The sequence below is a fragment of the Lagopus muta genome, chromosome 6 (assembly GCF_023343835.1).
Source record: "Lagopus muta isolate bLagMut1 chromosome 6, bLagMut1 primary, whole genome shotgun sequence".
Taxonomy (NCBI): domain Eukaryota; kingdom Metazoa; phylum Chordata; class Aves; order Galliformes; family Phasianidae; genus Lagopus; species Lagopus muta.
The window spans coordinates 44,335,688-44,360,039 of record NC_064438.1 but is presented as its reverse complement, the minus strand read 5'-3'; the positions used below and the strand labels follow the sequence as shown (position 1 = coordinate 44,360,039).

At 39.7% G+C, this 24,352-nt stretch overlaps 1 protein-coding gene across 1 annotated transcript in view; it reads left to right on the top strand.

Annotated features, from left to right (window-relative positions):
* The window catches only part of FBLN5 (fibulin 5), a 44,485-nt gene that overhangs the window by 3,684 nt on the left and 16,449 nt on the right, over window positions 1-24,352 (top strand). Inside the window, exons 3-4 of the mRNA XM_048948817.1 lie at window positions 708-759; window positions 1,883-2,125. Coding sequence (XP_048804774.1) covers window positions 708-759; window positions 1,883-2,125 — 295 coding nt within the window. The remainder of the gene's footprint in view (window positions 1-707; window positions 760-1,882; window positions 2,126-24,352) is intronic.

Sequence of the window (24,352 nt, the reverse complement as noted above, 5' to 3'; positions counted from 1 at the left end):
GCCCAGTAAAAACAGAGGAGAGCAGGGAATGTTTTTAATGGGTTTTGACAAAAGTTGCCATTACTGTCATTGTTTTAGAAATGCTGAGGGACAATGATTAGGTGCTACAAGCGCCAGCCCTGATGGCAACCAGTAGCATAGGATAGGAAGGAATAAGGTTTCCATTAACCTTGCATGCATAGAATATGTGTTGTGTAAAGAAGTATCCTCAGAAAATTTAAAGGTTTGGTGTAAACCAAAAGTCTTACTTTTTTTAAAGTTTGTTATGTTTCATCTATGGCTTCCATACAGATCAGGTGGCTAACTTGTTGAGAAGTAAGTACTAAATTGTCCACATGTGGCGTTCTAGAATGCGTTAGGGAAGATAGCTAGTGCCATTAAACTGAGCTCCTTTGTTCTAGCAAAAACAAGACTCCAAAAGTGAAGAACAGTATGGAATGAGTAGCACACCAGATGTTGGTTATCCCAGCAGAATAACCTAACCAGTCACCACTTGTGGGAATTACCTTCTGAGTTAAGGGGCTGTCACAGGTGTTGGAGGTCTCAGGTTTACGCCTTGCTGTCTGTCCTTTCCTTATTTTGGTGTACAGAACTTTGTGGTGTAGTGCTGAACAACTGTACTAAGCATAATAATCCAAATGAGCATTTGACTCTGAAACCCTCTCATTGCACTGTCACTGAGTGTCTTCTTTTTTTTCTCATTTTAGCAACAATGCACTAATGGGTTTGACCTGGACCGTGCCTCTGGGCAATGCTTAGGTAGGACTTAAATTAAATAAATGAATTTAAATTGGGGCTCAGAAACGCTAACTTTATCAAATTAAAATTGTTCTCCTTTTGGTGTGCTTTAGCTGAAAAGTTCTCTCTGTGTGATAAGTGTGTGTGTTCGTTCATGTAGCCCAAGTAAATGTCTAACTTAGACAACTGAGATACTAATTGGCTCAGGGCTTCTCGAATACCTGTAATGCACTGAGATAAGTTGGGGAGCTCAGTCCAGTCCCCAGATGACAAGGGTTGTACACATTCCTTTTCTTTCTTCTCTAAACTCTGTACTGACTAATTTTGTTGGCAGCCTCCATCTGGAGACCACAGATGAAGTCTACCACTGCTCTGTGTTGAAACTTTAGGTCAGTCATTGAGGCAGTTGTAGGGAAACACCCACTTAGCCCTATGGCATATTTTCATCAATGAATGTGAATGGAAGCTTCCAGTCTACAGGGCAGCATTTTCTTCATGAAAACAATTAGAAGGAATAACAGCAACAGGCAGTTACTCTGTCACAGCAGCCTAGTGCATTTGTGCTCCAAGAACCAAAAAAAAAGAGCTTTGTTTTGGTAAATCAATTGGAAATTTCTAAATTTGATTCAACAATAATCTTAATAGGAACAGGGAAGAGGCCTAACTCACATCTCCAGATCGAACATCCCTAAATTTTTCTATGGGAGGGAGCCCAGGAGTTCCAAATCAGGATCCAAGTTTCACAGCTGGGCAAACCAAACCACCAGTGTTTGAAATTCTGATCTGCGTGTTGTGGTTTGGAGAGACCCACAAGCAGGAACAGGCAGTAGCATGCTGCAGCCATGTGTAAATCAGTGTTTAAGCCAAACATTTTTATAAGATAACAAAGCAGGCTTTCCTTCTCCTCCTCTGCCCTTTAATATTGAATTAAAACAATTGGAACACAGGATATGTTGATTATGTGGGATGCTTCCAGTTTTAGTATGATATAACTTCAAAGCAAGACTCCACAAAGAAAGATTAGCTCTTCTGTTTCAGAGAATCAAATTTTTAGCAAAGTCTTGAGAGAAATGTGCTAACTATTTTTTTGATGGGTCACAGTAAGAAGCAGTCATTCATTTAACATTTACAATTTTCCTTCCAGATATTGATGAATGTCGGACTATTCCTGAAGCCTGTAGAGGAGACATGGTGTGTGTCAACCAGAATGGTGGCTATTTATGTGTACCACGGACAAATCCAGTGTATCGATCACCATATCTGAATCCTTATTCAAATATTTATCCACCACCCCCAGCGCCAGGCCCTGTTCCTAACTACCCTACTGTTACAAGACCTCTGATTTGTCGATTTGGTTACCAGTTGGATGAAAACAATCAGTGTGCTGGTGAGTAGTAGTAATCTTTATTTTGTATATTTATTTACATTATAGCTTGTCTGAAAATGCAGAAACAATTGTCCTGTAACTGTCTCTTTGTTATTCTTGTAGCACTTGAGTCTGATATACTGAAATTCAGCTGTGTTATTTTAGAGGATGCAGTCTGTATCTTTCATGTAGTCATTATACAAAGCAATGTTTTAGTCTGATTATTTGATCGGATAACCCACTTTTATGAGATAATTAACCATTATGTGATGAAACATCTAATGGCAGGTGATTTGTCAGTGCATTGAAACACATTTTTTATGCTTATGAGTCTGTCTTTGAGAGAGAATGTAGTTTGCATTTGAGACATTAGACTGGGACTGATGAAACATTGATCATACGTGACCTTGTCCACATTTCTGGACTAGGTCTTCCACTTGTAGGTGGTATAAATAAGATTTGTTTCCTCCCATGCTTTGCATTCTTCACTTAGACTGTGAGCCCTTTGAAGCACATATTTTCTGTTGGTGACTGGTACAGAACTGCTGCCCCAGAAGAGCTTTAATATTGGGAATATCAAGATCTTAAAACAATTAATCAAAAACTGTGAAAATTTTCTTGTGTTGGTAGTTTTTCTTTTTTTGCATCTTTTATCTAGATTCTGATTTTACTTACTCCATCTTATCCCAGATTCAACATACCTAAGTTATACTTGTGTTACTCGAATTTAAGGAGGATTTAAAATATATCCCTTTGGTTTCTTTGCTTCTTATGATGATACGTTATGAATGAATGGGCAAAAAAATTTCTGGACTAAATCAAAGGAAATTCCACTAGCCATAATATTTGATGACAAACTTGGCTGCAAGAGATAAGGATCGAACCAATCTCTGGTGACTGCTCAGGTTTAATGCTGGAGATGTAGTTCACTGCTTATTTCTGTGTCTCAGTAATCCTAATGATAAGGTGTGTTTTTGTATTTGTGTATGTAATTAACTTCTTGCAACTAATTTGTAACAACAGATAAAACTGGCTTGTCTTTTGGGAAGACTCTCTATATTCTGGAATTTCTGTCAGGACTTTTGTTCAGATGGTGTTCCTCATTTGCTTCCCTTGTGAAGAGTGGTGCACAATGGGAGATGCTGGACTGTAGACTCAAATTCAGATTCTTTTAGGTTTATTTTTCTGTACTTGGAAAAAGTTTTGTTTTGTTTTGTTTTGCAAAGAGTTTTAAAATCCTGGGATAACTGGTGTGTTTGCAGTAAAAATAAGCATACATACTATCCAGCCATTTAAAAATTGCAACTAGTCCTTCTGATCTTGGCGAAGTGATCATCCTAAGTTATTTTGTCTATTGATTTGTAGGCTTCCAAGAGTGTTTTCATTTTGGTAACTTTGATGTAGATGAGTCAGGAAATGGGACAGTTAATAGAAAAGAAGTGCTGAAATCAAAGGGGAAATGAAACTTCTGTATTTCACTCTGGCTGGCTTGCTGCACACAAAGCCACGCAAATCAAAACAGGTGGATTTTGGAAACGTTTATAATGCAACTTCCTGCCCATAAAAGTCATATGTGTTCCTGTTCATGCTAGCAGAAATGTGAGGCTAATTCCTTCTTCAGTCAGGTCCGTTCACTTCTGTCTTTTTAACTTTCAAATATGGTAATTTAATTGTGAGGAAAAGTTTGAGGAATAGAGACATTAGTAAGTATAGACTGGAAAAGACAGACTGTCATTTGAGTATCACATTTAGCTGAAAGAAATCTTTGAAAGTCTTCATGAGGTTTGAATTTGGGCAGATGATAGATAGATCATGTTTGTTCGAGGAAGGAAAATGAAACTTAAAGAAAACGAGACCTGTCAGATTGAATGTGCCTCTGCTGAGCTGTGTTTTTAGTTTTCATTTAGAGAAATCTTGTGGATACATTCTCTGTCTTAATGCAGTATTTACTTTTGTACCCATGTGCCACTGAATGGAAAGCACAGGCACCAGGAGAAAGGTATGAAGTACTGCATGTCTCAGTGCAGAGGTGGTAGAAAGTTCTCATCCCCTCTTAGCAGGATTTTGGCACAGTCAGTGAGGGTGATGTGAAAGCCATGGAGATGAGGCACCAGGGCACCTTGAGGGGGTCCCCAGCCAGCACTGACATTTTACCCGAGTCATTCGAGGAAGTTTTAATCATTGAGTCAAGGCTATGTCTTATAATAAGCAAATTATGAGCACTGCCTATGCTACTGCTATTTTGGTTGCTCAATACTTCCTTGCTTGTCAGCATTCAGTATGCTGTTAGAGTATGAAGCACTTCAGGGGTTAATTTTGTGTTGGAAAGGTTGAACAGAGTAAACTGGAAGATATTCTACCCAGTAGCTGAACCACTATATAACTTACAGGTTTGTTATGCTGATGTTCTGGCATCTCCTTCCAGGACCTTCTTTCCAAATAAAAAATTAGTCACAGGTATTTCCATTAAAGATGATGAGGCTTTTTGCTTGTTGGCTTTAGGGGAAGCAGAACTATTCTAATGCTGTTTCTGAGAAATATCCAGTTTTTAACAGAGTACACATTTTCGTCTGGTCAGATATGGGGTTACAGGTCTGGGCCACATTTTCTATTGCTAGGCCAACAGAAATCTTTACTTTCCCTTTGAATTCCAGTCAAAACAGTTTATTAAACACAGGAACCTTCCTTGGGAGATTTGCAGCCTCAGCTTTGAAACACTGAGCTTGTTCAGGGGGCTTCCAAAGTGAAACAGGATAAAAATTTGATCTAAAAGCAGTGTAAGATTTACCAAGGTCTTTTTTTTTTCTTATTTCTTTTTTTGTGAGAAGGTCACTCTGTCCTCGCCTGGCACCTGGCCTGCCTGCCAAGGCCCCCTGTCCCTGGCTCTTTGAAGAATGTGCACCACAGGTGGTTCAAATAACATTCCCTCTCATGGAGGCTGATATATTCCAACATAGCAAAAAAGAAATACAAACATTTTTTCTCCCTTTCCATCTCTTACAGCCTCATCCTTTCTGAGCTGCACGGTCACAGACAGTGGCTGGGTGTCCTTCCACTGTTCCTTTGCCGTCCTGTTTGCTGCTATTACCAAGCACCTTTTCACTTACCTGGCACAAGTGCTTCTCAATGACACCTGTCGGTGTCTGCCCCCCATTCTCCTTTGCATGGTGCAGAATCAGCTGTAGCCATTTGTGGCAAATGGCAGAGAAATACTTTGACGATAATTTCGTTTTAAATCTTCTATGGGCTTGTTACTTTTACTGCCGGAGTTGCTGAAGGCCTTATGCCTTGTATGTATAAGCATATTGTCCTTTTAACTGTATGAAGTACGTGTAAATTTTTTCCAAAGGAGATCAGGAATTATTTACAGCCATAGGTAATGCTGAAATAAAAGACCAGATACAGGAAAAAGCAATGAACATCTAATGCAAGAGCACTGCTTGAACTATTTATTTTCCAATGCTACTTCTCTATAAATACTGAATGTTTAGTCTTTATGATGATTTTTTGTTCGTGGCACTTGATCTCCTAACTGTTGGCAAGATTACACTGGAGTGAGGGCCCATGTTTGTGCATTATGCATTCATAAGCCCAGAGTTCTTTCCAGTTTCCCTTTACTCCACCTCACTGTTTTCCCGATTTACAATAATCTTTAAAACACGCCTCAAACACAGATTCCTCTGGGCATTGTGGAAAGAATTGTAATGGTTTGACTCTGAGTTTTGCTTTTACTCCTCTTGATAACATCAACAATGTGAGGAGATCTTGTAGGTGGGAAGGTGTCTTAGTGATAGTTGAATCCAGGAATTAGAGCACACAGACTGCAAAAATATGGAAGTACATGTTTGGGAAGATATAAGTGTAAGGCAAGATGAGTATGACCTAGAGATGGAATGAAGAGAAGACAGTGGAAGAGGTAATTAAAAAAATAAAATAGGGGGAAAAATACATCATCTTCATTTTTGAAACAAACACTAAAAAGAAGCAGGAAAACAAAACAAAACAAAAAAAAACAACAGGGACATTGAAAGATGCTATTTCCAATCATAAGTCAGAATTGTTCTTGAAGGCCTCTCTGTGCAGTAGTCATTGCTTCACATTTCCTTATTTCTCAGAATGCCAGAATCTCCTACATTCCCCAGCTACAGATCCCTGGTCCTAAGTTCATGGTATGAAACTACTTCCTTCAAAAAATCACCTTTGCACAGATGGATTTTACATCATTATCATTTATATTATTGCAAGCATACTTAAAACCCACATCCAAGCCTGCAATCATACTGACCTGACCTGCGCACAACCTCATTAGGAACAGCCTATGCCTAGATGTGTTTTCAAGTAAAATCACGGAACCAGATGTGTGTATCTGGGGGAGAGGAGGGAAATGAAGATACAAGAAAGTGAAATGAGGTGCTCAGGTCTTGCAGCAGGACAACGGCTGTGCTGGGACTAGAGCCCAGAATTCTTTATCCAATGCCTTAGCCATGAAGCCAGGTTGTCTCCTAATAGTAACATATCTACAGTGACCTCTATGGTGTTAGAAACAGAAGGGAAAGGAGGGAAATGCAGCAAGAAGATGGTGCCCTGGAAGGAGTTGTGTAAAGGAAATACAAATGGAATCAACTCCTGCTATTGCCTTCTTTAACCCTAATTGGTCCAGCTAATTAGTCTTGCTATTTCAGAGGCCAGTTCCTGATCACTGTGCATTATGCCTGTTAGGCAGCACTGCCATCATGTCCAAATTAACTAGAAACAGAAGGATTGCATGAGAATAGATTCTGCAAGAGGTTCATGGCAGCCTCCTGAAAAGTTACGTAATTGATTACATTTCCTGATTAAATTAAGGGCCATGATGTTTAGCCTTTATTCCTAAATGTTTTTTTTCTGACAGCTATTGTATGGAGGAATACAAATAAGAACCTCATACTACCACTGCAATAGAAAAGTTGCCTCTAAAAATCACAAGAAGCTGTAGTTGATGGCTAAGACTTGGGCTAGAGGATTTGGTTCTTGACAAACATGCTGTATATGTTGGGGCTGGGTGATTCGTGTTTAAATTGAAATAATGTTTTTTCAGGGTTGTGAATAATTTCACAATGGATGATAGCTGCTGTGGTAGATTCCTGACAACTATCTTTAAAAAAAAAAACAAATGGAAACAGGCAAAAAAAGGCCTTGTTTAATAATCCTGCAACAGTTAAGCTCAAAGTGAGGCATGTGGAACTTCCTTCTCTAGTGTGTTAGACTGGTTGGCTATCACTGGGCATTTCTGTTTGTGTTTATATTGCATAGATCAGAGTAGAGGTGAAGTGCCAGAGTTTTTCACTACCTTCCATTTACTTCAAGAATATCTGTGCTGCAAAATTTGCAGTGGCAATTTGACCCTGCTGATTTTCAGCCACCATCTACTTATACTGTGCTCATTTCATGTTCTAACAAAACTCAAGATGGCTGTCCCTTGATTATCTAACACAATGATGAGACAAGACAGGTAAAGTGAAGATGTTGAAAATACAAACTATGTGCTTTAACACAGGGGACCATATGCCAGGGGACTGATTGAAAAAGGATCATTAACACTGCACAGTACAGATATACTTCTAGTGGATAAATCCACAATGTGCAGCTCTAGACAAACACAGTTATTCTTCTGAGTACAGACTCAGTGCTTCTGGTATGGTGGTCTGATTGATTCACAAGCCCAACAGTCTTTCTGAAGGTAACTGTGAGTTACCCATAGAATCATGTAATCTTTTGAGCTGGAAGGATCCCTTAAAGGTTATCTAGTTCTCCCTGCAAGTGAACAGCTCTAACAGGTTGCTCAGAGCCCCATCCAGCCTGATCTTGAGTATTTCCATGGTTGGGTCTGCCATAAGATGTTAATGGATGGAAAGGTACATCTGAAACCGCTCAGAGCTCCTTCCTCTCTTAAGAAACCAATGAACCAGTGTAGAGGATGGGCTGGGGCTGAGAAAAGGCAAGAGTCAGCTACTTCCTTCTTAGGAGGGTCACTCCTACATGAACTTGCACCGATAAGCATATCTTACCCAGCAGAATTTAAAAGGGGAATACGCGTGCAAATGCTGCTTTTCACTGAAGTGTGACCATTTGTGGTGGAGGGGTTCACTTGATAGAGAAGGTTGCTGTATGTGCCTGTAGGTTAAACTGAGCCATCTGTGGCTTGGATTATTTCCTTCATTCCTGGCTAAGTACAGTGTGGGAAGAGTATGGTCTAGTGGTTAAAGCACTGGCAAATAGTTCATTTATTTGTGAAGCTTCTAGTACTTACACAGAGTTGAGTAAAATTGAACCAAGAAACATATAAGCCAAGAAAGCTGGCATATTAAGAAAATGGCATTTCTACAATTGTATTGGAGTGAAAAATAGGATGTTCCTGGGTATGGCAAAGCCTAATAGTAGGTGTAAGGCCATCACTCTGCATTTCAGTGCCTTTCAGGCATCGCTGATAGGCTGTATTACTTGCAGTGCTGTGGAGAAGGGAAAATGAAATAAACATGTCTACATTATAGCCACAACTGAACTTGACTGAACTGTAATCATACTGGTTTAATTGCTTGATAGTCAGCAGCCCAAGTTCAGGAAGGTTGGCATCTCTGTAGACTGTCTGCTCTATTTCATGATATGCTCCTGCTTTCTCTTTTCCTTGGAGGTGCATGATATCTTTGGTGACAAGGCAGCAAGAACACAGGAATCTCATCTCACTTGCACTGAAGACTGCAGAGGGAAAGAGAATCCAAGAGATTTAACTTATTCACAGGGTTGCAGCTGGATTAATGGCTTTGCTTAAGCTTGGTCTCTGAACTGAGGGGTTATTGGTCAACTGGGCTTTAAGCCAGATAATACACAGACTTCAGCTGTCAGCAAGAGCTCATTGGCAAGATGTTGCATGTGATTCATTTCAGAGGAGCAGTACTTGTGCCCAGCCTGCCATGTCCTCAGGCATGTGCTGGCCAGCACAGGGCTCCAATCCCATGTGGTTCCTTAGACTCAGTACTGAAAGAGGGTTGATATGTGGGGTCTTGTGGCTGCCTTGCCATTATTTTGTCTTAACTTCCAGAGATTCCAGCAGTGCCAGATCAGTTACAGCCACAATGTACCGATTAGCTCTGTCTGCTTTGGAGCACATTGAGAGTTTTCTTTTGTGGGATAGCTGTCATGCCAAACTGGCCCACAATTACAGGACTTAAAAGAAAATGAGTCACTTAACAGTGCTGGAAGATCGACAGACTTCACAAGTACCCTTCCTCAGTCTGTTGGCTTTGTGGCTTGCACTCCTCTTGCTTAGCTGTAGTGTCTATTTTGGCTGTGGGTGATGGTCCATGCATAACATTCTGCTGGGAGCCTCAGGGTTGTGTGAGTGCTTCCTTCTTTACATCCCTGGGGAATGATGTGCAGCGTTCAGTGCTGAATGATAGAATTGAGTGACTTTCCTTAACAGGAAGGCTTATTTATTTTCAGTGCTGTTAATAGCACGAGTGCTCTGCTTGGGCCCACGTTAATCTCTGCATGTATTTGCAGCACCCACAGTACCTAGAGATGGCAGTGTTCTCAATGACTTAAAAGTCACCGTTTGTCTTGGCCTCTCGCTTATATTTTTTGGGTGAGCTTTGTTTCTTTATTCTCAGTTCCAACCTGAAATTGGCCATGGCTGTATGTCACAATCAAGATGTTAAGCCAAAATATATAGAAAATATGAATTGGCTCCTTTACCAGTATAAATCAGCCACATGGGCAGTACGTTTTGCCAGACGGTATAGGCAGAGGTAATTTGCTGGCACTGTTCCCTTGTCTTGTCCTGTGGACGCTGGACCCATGGCAGAGGTGCCATGCAGAAATATAAGTGCATGCTGGACAGTGTGTGGAGTTTAGCATGTTCTGACCACTTCATCTGCCAATTGACTGGCTTCCCATTTTAGTACTTCAATGAAATAAGAGGATTTCTCAAAGAAAATAAAGCTACCAGGAGATGAATGGGAGTTACACATCACTGGTCCAGTTCAGCCCATTGAGGATGACAAAATCCACTGAAGTCCATCTTCAGTTCTAACACCAGCACAACCCTCTCTGCTTTTAGTTCATCTCAGCCATGAGTTATGTTTACAGGTGCCCAGTGGCATAAGGCTGTGCTGCAGTATGAGGATGAAGATGCTCCAGTTGGTAGGTTGGTAGTATAGGTCATGAGAGAGCTGGAAGGAACACTTGGGTTCTCAAAGCTTTTCTAGGGCCCTTGCTCTCACCGACCCCCATTCTTAGTGGAAGTTTAACATGTAAACATCCTTTGGTTTGTCCTGCAGCCCTTTGCCACTGGCTGCTAGTACAACCTCTCATTTTTTTACTCAATATTGCTTTCATTTTTAACCATTTGTCTGAGGAATTCAGTATCTGAGTATCCAGCTGGAAACTCAGGCAGAAGCATTCAGCACTTTCTGAAAATCAGGGTGCATACTATGTCTTCATTTGGGTGCCTAGCAGTGCAGTATGTACAAAAGCATAATGCTTTCTGAAAAATTTCCTTAGTTTTTCTGTGGCTCATCTCTACATCACTAACATGCCACTACACTGAGAATAAATCTGCTAATCTCTGTGAGGTGTTCAGAAGCTGGAAGTGCAAGAGATTCTTCAGCTAAACAGAGAGAGCCTAGGAGGAGGGGGCGAGGGGAGCCTCACAAAAATGCAGTGTCAAAAAGAACCCATACTCTACTGCACAAATGAAACCTTAGCTGTTGAGCCAGCAAAGTGCTGGTTGGATCAAAGGCATTAACTGGTTTTGTGGTATAAGCTTTACATACCTGTAGGTGACAAGAGAACAGGAAGACTGAATACACAAGAGTTCAGAAAAGCTACAGTTGTGGTCAGGAAATTAAGGGACTGGAAACCGAGCAGTGGATGAAAAGATAATCTAACTCATGGCTCTCTGGTGGAAGAGGAAAAGTAGAAAGCAATAATACTGAGAGCAGTTAACGTTGAGCAGTTTCTCGGTGTTACTAAGACTTCTCATCTCAGAACACAGAGGGAGTAGTTCTTTGAAACATTTCTGCTGAGAACTACCCTATCTATTGACATTAAGTGTAAATACTTTGCTACCAGATAAATGTAGATAAGTTTATGGACATCTCAATATAGAGCAGTTGAGGAGCACTAAAGATGGTCATTTTGATTTAGATCGTTAAGTGTATTATAAAGCTGAGGGTAAGGTGGACCTGCAAATGTTAGAGAAACAGTTGTTTATGGTGGGCGGTACAAAAGTGCTTATTCCTAGGTAAGGTATAATTTGCTAAAGTGAGGGAAAATTATTTTTAGACTGAACATAGTAAAATCCCTTAGGACAGTGTGATGTGTCAGGTTGCACAGACGTACAGTATGTTATGGTGGTAGAGTAGTACTAAATGTATCAGGAAAAAGATTTAAATACTGCCTGGAAAAAAAAAAAGTCAGCGAGAAAAGAGTCTTGAACATTTGAGGGTGGGACAGATATTAATGGATAAATTTATGTTGTATTTTTGACATATTTCCAGCTTCCAGTGTGTATGGAGGAGCAGAAGAAAACTCTTAGCTTTATCTAGCACTGTAAAATTCATTAACATGGGTAACAGCCTCCACCCATTAAAAAGCAGTTATTGTCACTGTGGTGAAGGAATGCAAAACTGCGATAGCTTAGATGAGCAGTGTAGGGCTCTCCTTCCGAAGGAGGGATCTTGGAGCAGTGCAAGGTCTGTTTGCCAGACTGCCACTCCTTACTCCTGGAGCAGGAGCCAGGCCAGGGAGAGGAGGTGCCGTCCAAAAGCTGAAGCATGCTGCTGGTTTCCTGCTATTGCAACCCCTTTGGGGAATCCCAAACCAGGCATAGACTGGAGCAGTTTTGGATCTCTCATTTATTTCAAAGGCAGAGCACAGCATCATATACTACACTTGCTGCCAGCAAATCACTAAGTATTGTATTTGGAGTTTAATCCAGAAGCAGATTGAAATTATTTTAACCAAAAGCAGAGCTGACTCTGTGATGGGACAGCCCATACTGATAGCTAACTGTTGGTTTCATGCAGTCTTGTCTAATGATTGTAGCTTTAGGAAGAGGTATTCTTCCCCATGAAGAAGTTCTATTTGAAGCTGTAGTACAAAGCTGTTTTATATTATGCAGTCAGTGAAGATGCATTTTGGGGCAAAATTCTAAGTGAAATAAGTATGTTCTGAAGCTGATGAGAATGTCTGTCATTACAAGATATAAAATACCATCACACACTACTCCACTAAAATCTCAAGCTCACCTCTAGACGCTTGGGACATAAAACTGTTTCAGAAATGCAAGATCCATTGCGAGATCATTCCTTCTGACTCAGAGAAGACCTTGAAATGCTGAATTAAGTGCAGTCTGCTGTATATGATTAGAAATGATAAGAAATACTGCAAATAGTAAAACTCTAATTGCACAAGCAACTTCTAGACATGGTCTGTGCTGAAGGTTGGGCCCTCTAAAACATGCCTTTTAGCAATAAGTGGCTAATAAAGGGAAAGTATTACGATAAAGGAAAAAATACGATTTAGCTTTTTGCTGGAGCAGGTCCACATGATGGGAAACTCAGAGTAAGAGGAGAAATTTGCTCCAGGAATAACCACAGACTTTAAATGTTCCAGCTGGTTGAGAACATTGACTTTTTTGTTTATTTATTTACTTCATTTAAAAAAAAATATATGAAAAGAACATGTTTTTTCAGGCCAGGCCACTTGGAATTGAACCATTTTGGCTTGAGAAAGTCCAGTGTGAACACGCATCTTTCTGAGCTTTCATGGGGTCTGTGAGAGCTGATGGGACATCCTGTGATATCTGTGATATGATCAGCCACACGTTCGGCCCTTAGGGCTAGTTGGACATTTCTGAATTCTGGGCAAAGAGGTTGGACTAGCCTTTGAGCATTGGGGACAAAAGCATTCAGATCTGTGTGAGTACATCCAATGAAATAGTTCATTTGGTGGGAGACCACCTTAACAGTTTCCAGTAGTTTAAGCAGAGGTTCACAAAATATTGCCAAAGTGAACCACACTGATAACAAGGTTTACAACTAATCTGGGTACAAGCGTTATGACATCAAAGTTAAATATATGTATATTAAGATCAAATCAGAAGTTCACTAGAATTTGCTGGAAGCAAAAACTTGTGGAAAATTAACTTTGACTTCAGTTGATAGTAGAATTTGGGTTTTTAGAGATAAAGCTTTGGTCGTGGTAAAAATAAAAAAGAATGTAGCACTGCATCCTGGCTAAATTAAGATGCTTATGTGAAGCTGTGAGTCTTCTCGGGGTTCTGGGGTGGGTTTGCTTTGAGAAGGTAAGGCTGGAAAGGGGATATTGCTTCTTGCTATTTTCTATTGTCTAATGCGAGGTGTGGAGAAAGCCAGATTTATCTCAAAAGTGCATGTGAACATGAATGGGCAAAATTTGCAATACAGGAGATTCTTTTGATATGTAAGGGGAAGCATCATCACTGTGCAGATGGTCAGTCACTGGAAGAGAGGCTCATAAAGCTTGTGGCTAAAGGCTGTATCCTTGGGGAAACTGAAAACTTAGCTGGAGAAGGCCCTGAGCAGCCTGATTGAACTGCTCCTGAATTAAAAGGAAACTTGGGCCAGATGGCTTCTTTAGGTCACCCTGATAAGTCTTATGCAATTCTGTGACTTCAGTGCCTGAAGTGCAGGAGCCTATGCCTGATATTGGATGTAGCCTTTAGTTTATCTGTGCCTCAAACTCTCTTTGAGTTTTAGCATTGATTTAGAAGAGACTTTGAGCTCTTGCACTGATCTTAAACTGACGTAAGGTCTTTGAATGGAAGATGGTAGAGTGAAGTACAAGGAATAATCAGAAGAGAAGGGCTTTATCTCAGCAAAGTGAATCCTTCATTTCACTGAGTGCAAATTCAGTCAAGGCCATCCAGATCAACACATTGGATTTGTGGCAAAATCATTAGAGAGGAAGAGTATCTGCCCATACCTTCTTCAATTTATTGACTGATGAATCCTAATAGCTGGGCACATCTGCTTTGAGCCCTTTTCCTGAGATTGCACAGATGTCGAAAATTTCTGTACTAGTTTATGTTTTGAAAGTAATTGAATGAAATTAAAAACAGAGGAAGGGAAAAAGCTCTTTCAGATGAAACATCCTTTTCTAGGGAGCCATGAACAGAGAGTAAGGAAGGCAGGAGAACTGCCAGTAGACATCCACATCACACACTAACTAGAGGAAACCAAACCTCCCATATCCACACAATTTTCACTTATCTGGGAAGAATTGCAACCCAGTTGGACAGCAGCAAATTTGGAACATTGCAAGGAAGAATTCCAAGCAAATGTGGCTCAATCACTATAAAACAGCCAAATCTAAGTTAAAGCCAGTTACTTGAGCAGGGATTATAGGCATTTTCCAATGATCACCACTACAGAAATAAATAAATAGATTACTTGCTATGTATACACTCAAAGGGAATGTTGCCCAACATGCATAGCTCTTTGCTATTAACAGTAATGAGAACACAGCTGTCTGAGCTTGAAAGCCAGTATTTGCATAGGATAATTCTCAAGGATTTTTATTCTCCACTGGCTTTTGTCCACTACCCAATCTTTGCTTACAAAAGAGCCCAAAAGGCCTTAACATTTATACAAGAATTACCTCGGCTTTGCAATACTTTTGAGATTGTTATAAAGCATGCTGTCACATGGACAGATTTGAAATTCGGATGAAATATGTAAAACAAATTTCTCTCCTGATAAGCTGCTCAACTTCCTTAGTGCCAATCACAACACTTTTTTCGTAGTCAATCATGCTTTCTCCTAGAGCAACTGGCAAGGACTGCTGCTGTGGGCCAAGATGTGAAGCTTTCCCATCCTAAGTCGTTCACAGGTTCAAACTGCCTGCACAGCTCATGTCTGAGTTTGGGCAGACAGCTGTGTGACTTGAGTCAGGTAGTCAGGTATAATCAATCAGCTCTGCAGAGCTCCTATAGCCAAGACAAAACCTCTCCGCTGTCCATGGGCACGTTCTGTTAGTACTCATGGTATGGCCAGGTTTTTTTCCATGATTTGGTCAGCTAGGTTCAGGGGGGCAAAGTCTTTGATTTCTCAAGAAAGACAAAATACAGTCTTTGGTGTGTGTGCTTTTAACTCAAATAGGTTAGGTGACATGAGACGATCTACAGCAATGTCACTTTCATCGAGTCCCCTTGTGTTGCCAAGCCAAACTGCTTTGAATCCAGTCCATTCCCAGATGAGATGATGGTGATGAATGCTGAAGTTTTGTGTGAGCTCAATTAGAGATCAATTTCTTATCACTACTCGTGTTCCCCATAATGGAGATCCCTTGCATTTTCAGGTCTGCAATATTTAACTTTCACAGCTGCCTGCACAGCATGCTTGAGTGGTGGTTAAAGCTTTTGCCATGTTGTATGTCAGAAGAAGATGCATTTTGATGGAAAAAAACACAATCCTTTCACTAAAAGATTCTGCCTGCCCCATAGGTGGAGATTTGCATCTCTGTGTTTTCATTGTGACTTTAATTTCTGACTCCATTTGGATCCATTTCTCCTGCTATATTATAAGTAGGGCTGTTCTCTTTACTGGTTATTGTGGTATGCTCACAGTCTCAGACCTCTTCAGCCTGCCAAAACATTTGGAAAAGGAGCTCTTAATGACTCAGTTAAAATGTACATTCAAGAAGTTCACTTATTAGAGGAAATGTAAACTGACCACCAATTGGCTAAACCAGCTGGCTGGACTATTTGTGCTAGTGATTTCTCAGAGCTCCCTGGGGAGTGTAAGCAGGAATAGCAGTTCTCTTCTTTTAGTTCTCTCATGCTCTGTTCTCTAACAGAAAAGTCTTTAAAAGAATTTGTTGGAAGAAGCCAATAGCATTTTACAGATATGTTTAAAAGCTTTATAAATAGTTTTAAACTCCTGTACTTCTAGTATATTCCTTCTGACATGGTCTTTTAAAACTATCTGAAAGAACTGCAGAAAAAATATACAATTTAGCCATAGGAAAAAATTACTTCTTCAGTGTTAATGGTTTTACTTCTGTGAAATTTTGCAAGTCTTCTCTAGAGGTACTTCTATGAGATTATTTCAAGCAATGCAGCAAAAGGATGACTGCAAGGACCTTTTGCTAGAAGTACACCTTCGTGTCTCAGTCGCCTGTGTATTTGCTGGCTGGGATTGCACTCCTCTTTCTCTTCCATTGCAATACAAAGTGTCACTTACATAACCTCCCAGCAGCTGGGATTATTCTCAGTAAATGCTCTCACCACCATATGAGCAGATCTCATTGTAGCAGATGATCGTAAGAAATAGGTCATTCTGAGAAAGGGACAATACAACAGTAACATTCTATTTGTACAGCTGAAAAAGATGTTTGCTGCCAATGAAGATGAAACCACTGATGTGAGCAGCAGCAGCTTGGTACCTCTTAGTTCAGCAGGTGCAGTGTAGCCACTGGAATTGGAATGCTAGCAATTCTTGACCCTGCTTCTATAGGATACTCAGGTCACTCTGGTTCTGCTGTACCACAGCTACTTGGAATAGCAATAAGTGCAACATGAAAATAACTGAGATTCCCAAATAACATGCATTGACCATGGATTTCATTAGTTGGGCAGAATGTTGATTGGGAAATCATGGTTTCGGAGAGCACAGTTATACCTCAATCCATGGGCTTCTGATGCTTAAGCAAAGCTCTCGACTGAAAGTACTAGTTTTGCTTATTTCCAATTCCAAAATTAACATGCAGACTGTACTTTCATGCAGAGGTTTTCGTGGGAGGAATCCATGCAACCAGCTGTGATCTTAGAAATTCCTGATAGTGAGGAGCTATGGTCGTGCAAGATGATGCTGAGACTGAATCATGCAATGCACTTTTCTAAGCAAAAGAGAAAGATGGTGCCACCCTTCTGTCCCCATTGCTATATACTTTATATCAATTGCTCTCCTACAAACTTCAGCCACAAAGGCAGGACTGGAACTGTGCTCAGAGAGCAAAGTCCTTTCACAGTTAAGCTGATGTTTATTATCTTTGAGCAATGTTAAAAGTGTGCTAGCTACGGAAATGCTCCAATAGCTGGCAGGAGATCTAGAACCTGTGACACATGTTGAGCAATTTTCATACCAGGCAGGAGTACACATTTGTGGCTCACATTAGTATCCCCTTCCAGACTGACCATCTATGTGAAAAAAGCACTTTAATCCTTCTTTATAAGTCAAACAATAACAGTAATGCATGTGGGATGCAAATAGAAAACTAATTCAACAATCTGCGTCCAGTCCTCAGACACTGAAATATGCAATTAAACAGGTGTTTAGGGAGTTGATCTTGGATCGTGTCCAAACTCAGCAGGGTCAGTTGTCCTTGGAAAAAGCCCCTGACCCCACACAGCAGCAGTTTGAATTTGGCTCTGGTTTACACTTTAGGAATGTGGCATTGTTATTTCTTCCCTTTTCTTATCAAATATAATTATCTGGAGAAAAAAAAAAAACTTTTGAGAAAACATGTGATTTCACCGAGTAAAAATCTACTACTGAGGAAATTATTTCTCAGTGTCCAAATAAGGAGTGGGGGAGAAGTTGGGGAAAGTTCTGTTTTCCAAGTAATTTTGGATCTGAAACCCACATTACTGAGCTCGGATGTTTAGTCCTGGCCTGTAATTACCCCTACAAAACATAGACATCCAATCTTTGTATTATTTTAAAAAGGAGCCCTGAGGGTTATAAATGACTGAATGAGCTTCAGTTTTTCAGCAGACAGAGATTCTGGAATGAGCTCAAGATTTGAGTCTCTGCAAGAAATTTGTATCTCAAGAGTAATGTGAATTCCTGGGGTTGTGTTGGTGTTGGTACATTGGCAGGACTAAAATAAAAATGGAATAAAATAAGGAAGTACGGACCCCAGAACAACAATATCTCCTGGTAGAAGGTGAAGAAAAGCTTCCATCAGAACGTTCTCTGCAAGACCTTGCTCTTACAATTGTTCAGCCTTACTGCATCGAGCCCTTTGGTGCTAATTGCTCTCAAATAATTGTGATGGTAAAAACTTGTTCACAATGGTTGGTCAAAAGGATGAAGCACAGCGATAGCTACTACTGTGACCCACAGAAATTTGTGCCTTATTATCAGAATTCATTACTTAAGAAAGGAAGTCATGCATGCTAAATATGTTCCAAATAGAACAAAATGTAACAGTCCATCTGTTAAACAGTGCACATTGCCAAAAGTATATCGTCTTGGAAATCTTCTGTCCACATTGGCTTGCCTCTTGGATACAGTGTCCAAGCGAAGTTTCTATCCTAATCGCCAAAGTCTCCAATAATGTAGTTCTAGCTCAATTGTAAGTCCATGTCTTTTTGTGATAGTGCTCTGCTAGGGGCATTAGCACCTTTCCAGCCAGCACAGAAAGGGGCAGTCACAAAGAGAGTGCATCAGTTATGGCACCGTGAGCATGGACTTCACCTGTGGAGAGATAAGTGTACTTACTGCCCACTGCTTTCAGCACAGGTGGATGCATAAGGTGTTCCTGGCTCCTGCAGTGAGAAGTGCAAATCATTTTCTGGAACAGGCTGCTCAGGGAGGTGGTAGATTCACCATTCCTGAAAGTGTTCGAGAAAAAGGTAGATGTGGCACTGAATGGTATGGTTCAGTGGGCATGGTGGTGATGGGTTGACAGCTGGACTAGATGATCTTAGTGGTCTTTTCCAATCCTAAATGTTCTATAATTCTTGGGATGAGGCTTCTTCAGTAAACTGTAAGCTTTCCAGTCAGGTCTGTTTTCTCTGTTGTATAGCATGTAACCACATGCTCAAAAATTCCAAAATAAAATTCATCAGTATATTTTTCCTTTATTCCTTTTGAAAGCATTGGTTTGTCAATAAAGTCTTTTCCTGCAGGACTTTGATGTTGTTGTGTCTGAACTGATCAGCTAATTTTTAGGGTGTTGTTTTGGCTGGAAACATATCTTTAGGACTTTATTGTCTGCTGTACTCTTTAACACTTAAAGTCCTGTTTATGCACGAAATTCTGTTTTTCTGAGTACAAGAAAGGCAAACAGCATCCTTGCCTACAATTTTTGAACCTAGTTTTCTAGAGAGCCAGTGTCCTAAGCACCTCTCTGTCTAAGCTCCTTCTCTTCTTTCCTCCTGGCTTTCTCCCCTGGCTTTCCACATCCTAAACCTACTCAGCTTGCCAAACAATCTCCTAGTTCCTGCATATCCATTTCCACTAAGCAGCAGTTTAGTCATCTGTGGGCTCTTTGATTCAACAGGTTACCTGGGGTGATAACTTGCATTCTTTCTCTTGCCCTTGTTTCATGCTTTATAATGATGTAATTGTTCTATGTGCTCTGAAAGAAAGGTGATTAATGCGCTCAGCATCTGGAGGTTGATGACTTAGCATCTTTTGACATAAGAAAGTTATCAACAGTTTCTGAGTTTTCAGTATCTTTTTCTACAGTTTCTACAAACACTAGACATGCAGTGCCTCTCACTAAAAATTAAATTTATTAATAAAATTGCAAATGAAAATTTTGATGAAAAATTGAACATGGATAATTTTAAAATGAGCAATAATGAAGTTATTTTTCTCTTCTGCAAAGGAAAAGTAACTTGGAAGAACTTTACAAATTTCTAGTCTCTTTTTCAGTAATTGTGACCATACAACCTTAGACATAAATTGATGTTGCAAGTGCATGATTTTTTTCTATTTCACATTTGGGAGAAGAAATACTGTTCATGTATAAGGCCCTAAAGTAATGGAACATCTACATATGTTCTGCTAAGTTTTTCAAATGGTTATTGAGTAGTAATGCTAAAGTTTGTGCCTTACATCTATTTTGAATTTGTCTTCTAAATGTGTAAGCATTTCATCTCATTATCTTTTGCTAGCTTTAGTGACCATCTAAAAACTTTGCTTCCATGCAGAATTTTATAAATCAGTGTCAAATATACCATGAATCTTTTTAAAATAGATGAATAAATAGAGTCTTGCTGTGAGACAGGCTTTTGTGACTTGGAAGTGCTCTTTGGAGATTTCCTGATCTCTTTGCAATATCACTATTTGAGCTGCTGACACCACAAATGTATTTCAGTAATTATTTTACTAATGCAATATACAGTGGTAAGAACAATTTCCTGTGTCTACTCAACATTCTTATGCTTATGTTTGTATTTGCAGTGCTGTGTCAGGAAAAGTTCATGTTCAAATTATTATCTTTAATGACTCTGGAGTTATTTTCATTACTAACATTTTTTATTCTTGATATAAGCTTGCATTTGTCTGCCTTGAAATGAACTTTCGAATGTACCCATTTGACCATATCTAGCAAATTATCTTTACTGCTCCTTTTTTTAGTTCTTAACTCCACCAACTTGTGATCCTCTGCGTTTTATCCTAAATGTGGAAAAAATTCAACCAAAACTAAATCCTGAATATCTCATAGACACTCACATTATGATTCTACCCTTAAGATTCTCTCTTGAGTTTTCTAGTCTTCTAGTTTTAGCCTATTCCATATGGCCAGCGTTGAATATGCCTGGTTTTAATTCAGTAAGCTGATGTATTGTTTTACTTTTTATGCTGTGATTTCTTGTATTGTTACTGAGTCAGTATAAAAGGTCACTGTGCGCTAGCCTCCCTGGTGAAATGTGGTAGTATCTTGCAGTTTGATAGCTAGGTTTTCTTTCCAACTGCCCTGTTTTCCATATGCATGGCTTTGAACTTATTTTTATAGTTATTTATTTCCAGACAATGAGATTAAAGATTTCTTTCATTGTTCTATTATATGGCTAAATTCACAAGAATCTGAAGATTACCACTAGCTTTTACAGATTATAAAACATAAAGCTAGTAATTTGCATGCTGAACACAATTAGTTCATGTATTTATTTTGACACTGTAAATGATATCTATCCAGTCATTAGGCATCTTGCAATCCATTAAAAATACAATCTGTACCAATAAAAACAAAGCATCAACATATCACATTCCACAAAAAAAAAAAAACAGCCAGTCAACCAGAAATGTAAAAAACACTCTCTCCACCCTTCCAATCCCTAAAGGAAACCCCAATGCCCCAGCCATCTCACCTCTGTCCAAATGTCAAGTAAACAAAACATCACGTGCCAGGGTTGCTAGACCAAATCACCACCAACATAAATTCTTCAGGAGGACATTCTGAGCTAAGAGACAGGGATGGATATTGGTGAGTGATGGAATATTTGGGCTCAGGCTCTTGCAGCAAGAGCCTTTTGACAAGTGTGTGTAGAAATTCCTCCCACCTATTCTCTCATTCAGTCAGTAAACCAAAGATTTTTAAAACTCATGGGTTTGAGTCATGGTGCTCAGTGTTTGTTCTACATGGTATGTTGTAGAGGAAGATATCTGTGGTCTGGACAGGTTGTGTGGTTGCTCTCAATATTCATTTGGGAAGTAACAATGCAAACTGTTCCCACTTCAGGTCAAATTTTAATTTCAGACTGGACTTCTGCCCTGTAACTAGCTGTGGAGCAGTAATACCAATGCAACAACTAGAAGGTCAGATGAGAGAATATTGTTAACTGCTAATTTGATAGTATACGACAGCATAACCAAGAGCCAAGACAGGGCCAGAATTGGCCAAGCATGGCTAGTTTTCTCTCCAGTTGATACAACTTCTTTTTCCCTTCCTGTTAAATGTCTAATTTTGATTTTATTCTCATTGTTTTTCACACTGTAAATGGCCTGAGCAAGACACAAAGTCCCAGCTTGAGTATTCTCCAAGAGGATACCTAATGGGTAATGAATTGTTGCACTGATATTCTTCTCACAGTGCAAATATCAGCTTTAACTTTGTGAGCCGATGTAATGTAAATAGCTCCCAAAACTATTGACCTGGTTGCATTAGCTGGGCCTGTCAGAGTTTAATGGGACATCACTGTAAGGAGCAATCTTAGAGAAAGACAGAGATGCATAATGTAGAACCATTGTATGCATTCAGGAAGAGGCAAAAAGATTTCAGTAAGATACTAGCAATGCTGTTTATACCTATTGCATACAATTTCATTGATGAAGTCAGTGAAGTATTTCCTCATAATGAGAAGAAACAAGGTATTTTTAAGGGAAAACTTCAGGCTGATCAGGTTTTCCTGAGGCAGCAGGAACTCCACAGGTATCCTCTGTTGTAAAAATTTTGCATTCAAATGGAAATGCATCTCCAAGACCACCGTGGAAGGTGAAGACTGAGACTAAGCAAGGAGTCAAATCACAGAGACAAAAGCTAGTTGAAGGTCGAAAGGGATCTGTGGAGGTCATCTGATCTGGCATGCTCAAGCATGGCCACCTAGAGCTTCTTGCACAGAAACATGTCCAGAAGGCTCTGATTATTTCTGAGGAGGGAGAAATCTGTCTGATAGCAATGAAAAGAAGAGTGATGCCTTACTTCTCATGAGTGACTATTGCTCATGAAACCACTACAAAGATGGCTTTAGGAACAAAACTGATTGCACAGCCACCCATTGCTTTTTCTGCAAGCAAAACACACCACAGCCAAGTAGAGGAACTGCAGTCTTCAATACATGGCATTAAGACCATGAGCCTCATTTTGTCTCCGCTGGGTTTCACCTATTAGTAACACTAGAAACAGTGAACATGAAAAAATAAAATTTCTTCTTATTTTGAAGTTCAGGAGAGGCTAGAAGCAGCAAGGTTGGCTAGATCCCAAGGGCCCACTCTTTAAACAACAAGTAAGCATAACAAATAGAAAGTTTTTTCATTTAGAAAACATTAATGTGATTCTTACGAAATTTATGGTTAGATAATATCTGTGTTCAAATAGTACCAATTACGTGTGATATGCTGTATGAAGGGAGGATCCAGAACTTAAGCCCAATCTTAGAAGCAATAGATGAACTGCATAACATATTTATGTATCCTTATAGTCTAGACTTCTTATCTTACTGCTTTCCTACTTCCCCCACCATTTTGCAAGCCTTTCCTCTAGCCAATAAAGACGTGGGAACAGATTTCTGACATAGTTAATTATCCCTAACTGTGCCACTCTTGTTATCTTAATAGCTTTAACTCACCGTAAATTGCTGATACAGATTTTTTGAAGATAAGAACTCCAGACTCTTTGCATTTGTGTAGTGTGTAGGTATTTATTTATATATCAGAACATGTTAGATATGTTGCTGTGGTAGACTGGATCAGTTATTTCATGTTTGCTAGGATTTTACACCTCACTGAGTTATAGTTCCTGCCCTCTTCTGCCTGATCCAGCCCAGTGCATTGTGAGATATTCTCAATCATGACCCAACAAAAGTCTGGGTTAATGAGAGTCAGGGAGTGATAAAGGGAGTAACATTGCTCAGATGACATTGGACTTCAGCGAAGGCCAGTGCATGGTATGCCGGAATAAAAATTAGTTTAGGTATCAGTAAATAAAACATAGAAATCTGAGTTGGCTGAAAAAATGACACAATTTATCTTGTGATATTTCTACTTCTGACATCTAGAGACAAACACAATGCCAGAAATATCAGGGAAAAGACTGAGCAAGGAAGAATTCAAATTGAACTTATGACTCTGAAAGGCATTTTTAATCTGTTAGGTTCCAGTGTCCTGGCTTATATAAATGTAGGAATGTTATTCACCTCCTCTGAAAAAAAAAAAAAAGAAAAAAGAAAAAAGAGAAAGGCCCACAACAAAGCACCCTAAGGGGTTGTAATAAAAAGCCAAATACATTAAAAACAATGGGGATGGTAAAATAAATAAATAAATAAATAAAAATCTATTTTCAGGAAATTGATTCTAGAGAAGTATACATTTTTTTTCTCAGGTAAAGGTTGATATTGCTTGAACCTTCTGACTGAAAATTTGCAGTGAGATATTATGTGTTGGTAAAGGTAGGAAGCAAGATTCTGTATGCATTTGATCCTCACGATGGTTGTGTTTGTGTGTCTCTCGAGCCTCTGCTCAGCTCTTGCTGTGCAGTTGAGTTACATATCCCTTGCAGCAGCCACTGCCCAGGGCTGAACAGTGTCCCAAAGCATGGAAATCCCAGTGCAGTGACAAAAAAAGAGTGGAAGTAATGAAAAGCATGCCCTTCCCAAGGCTCTCTGTGACACAGTGGGTCATCTGCAGAAGGGAAAGGTTTGATGAGCACACTTAGTTCTCGTTGCCATCTGACATTTACTTTTATGAATTTACTTCAGGTTACAGTCATTCTCTC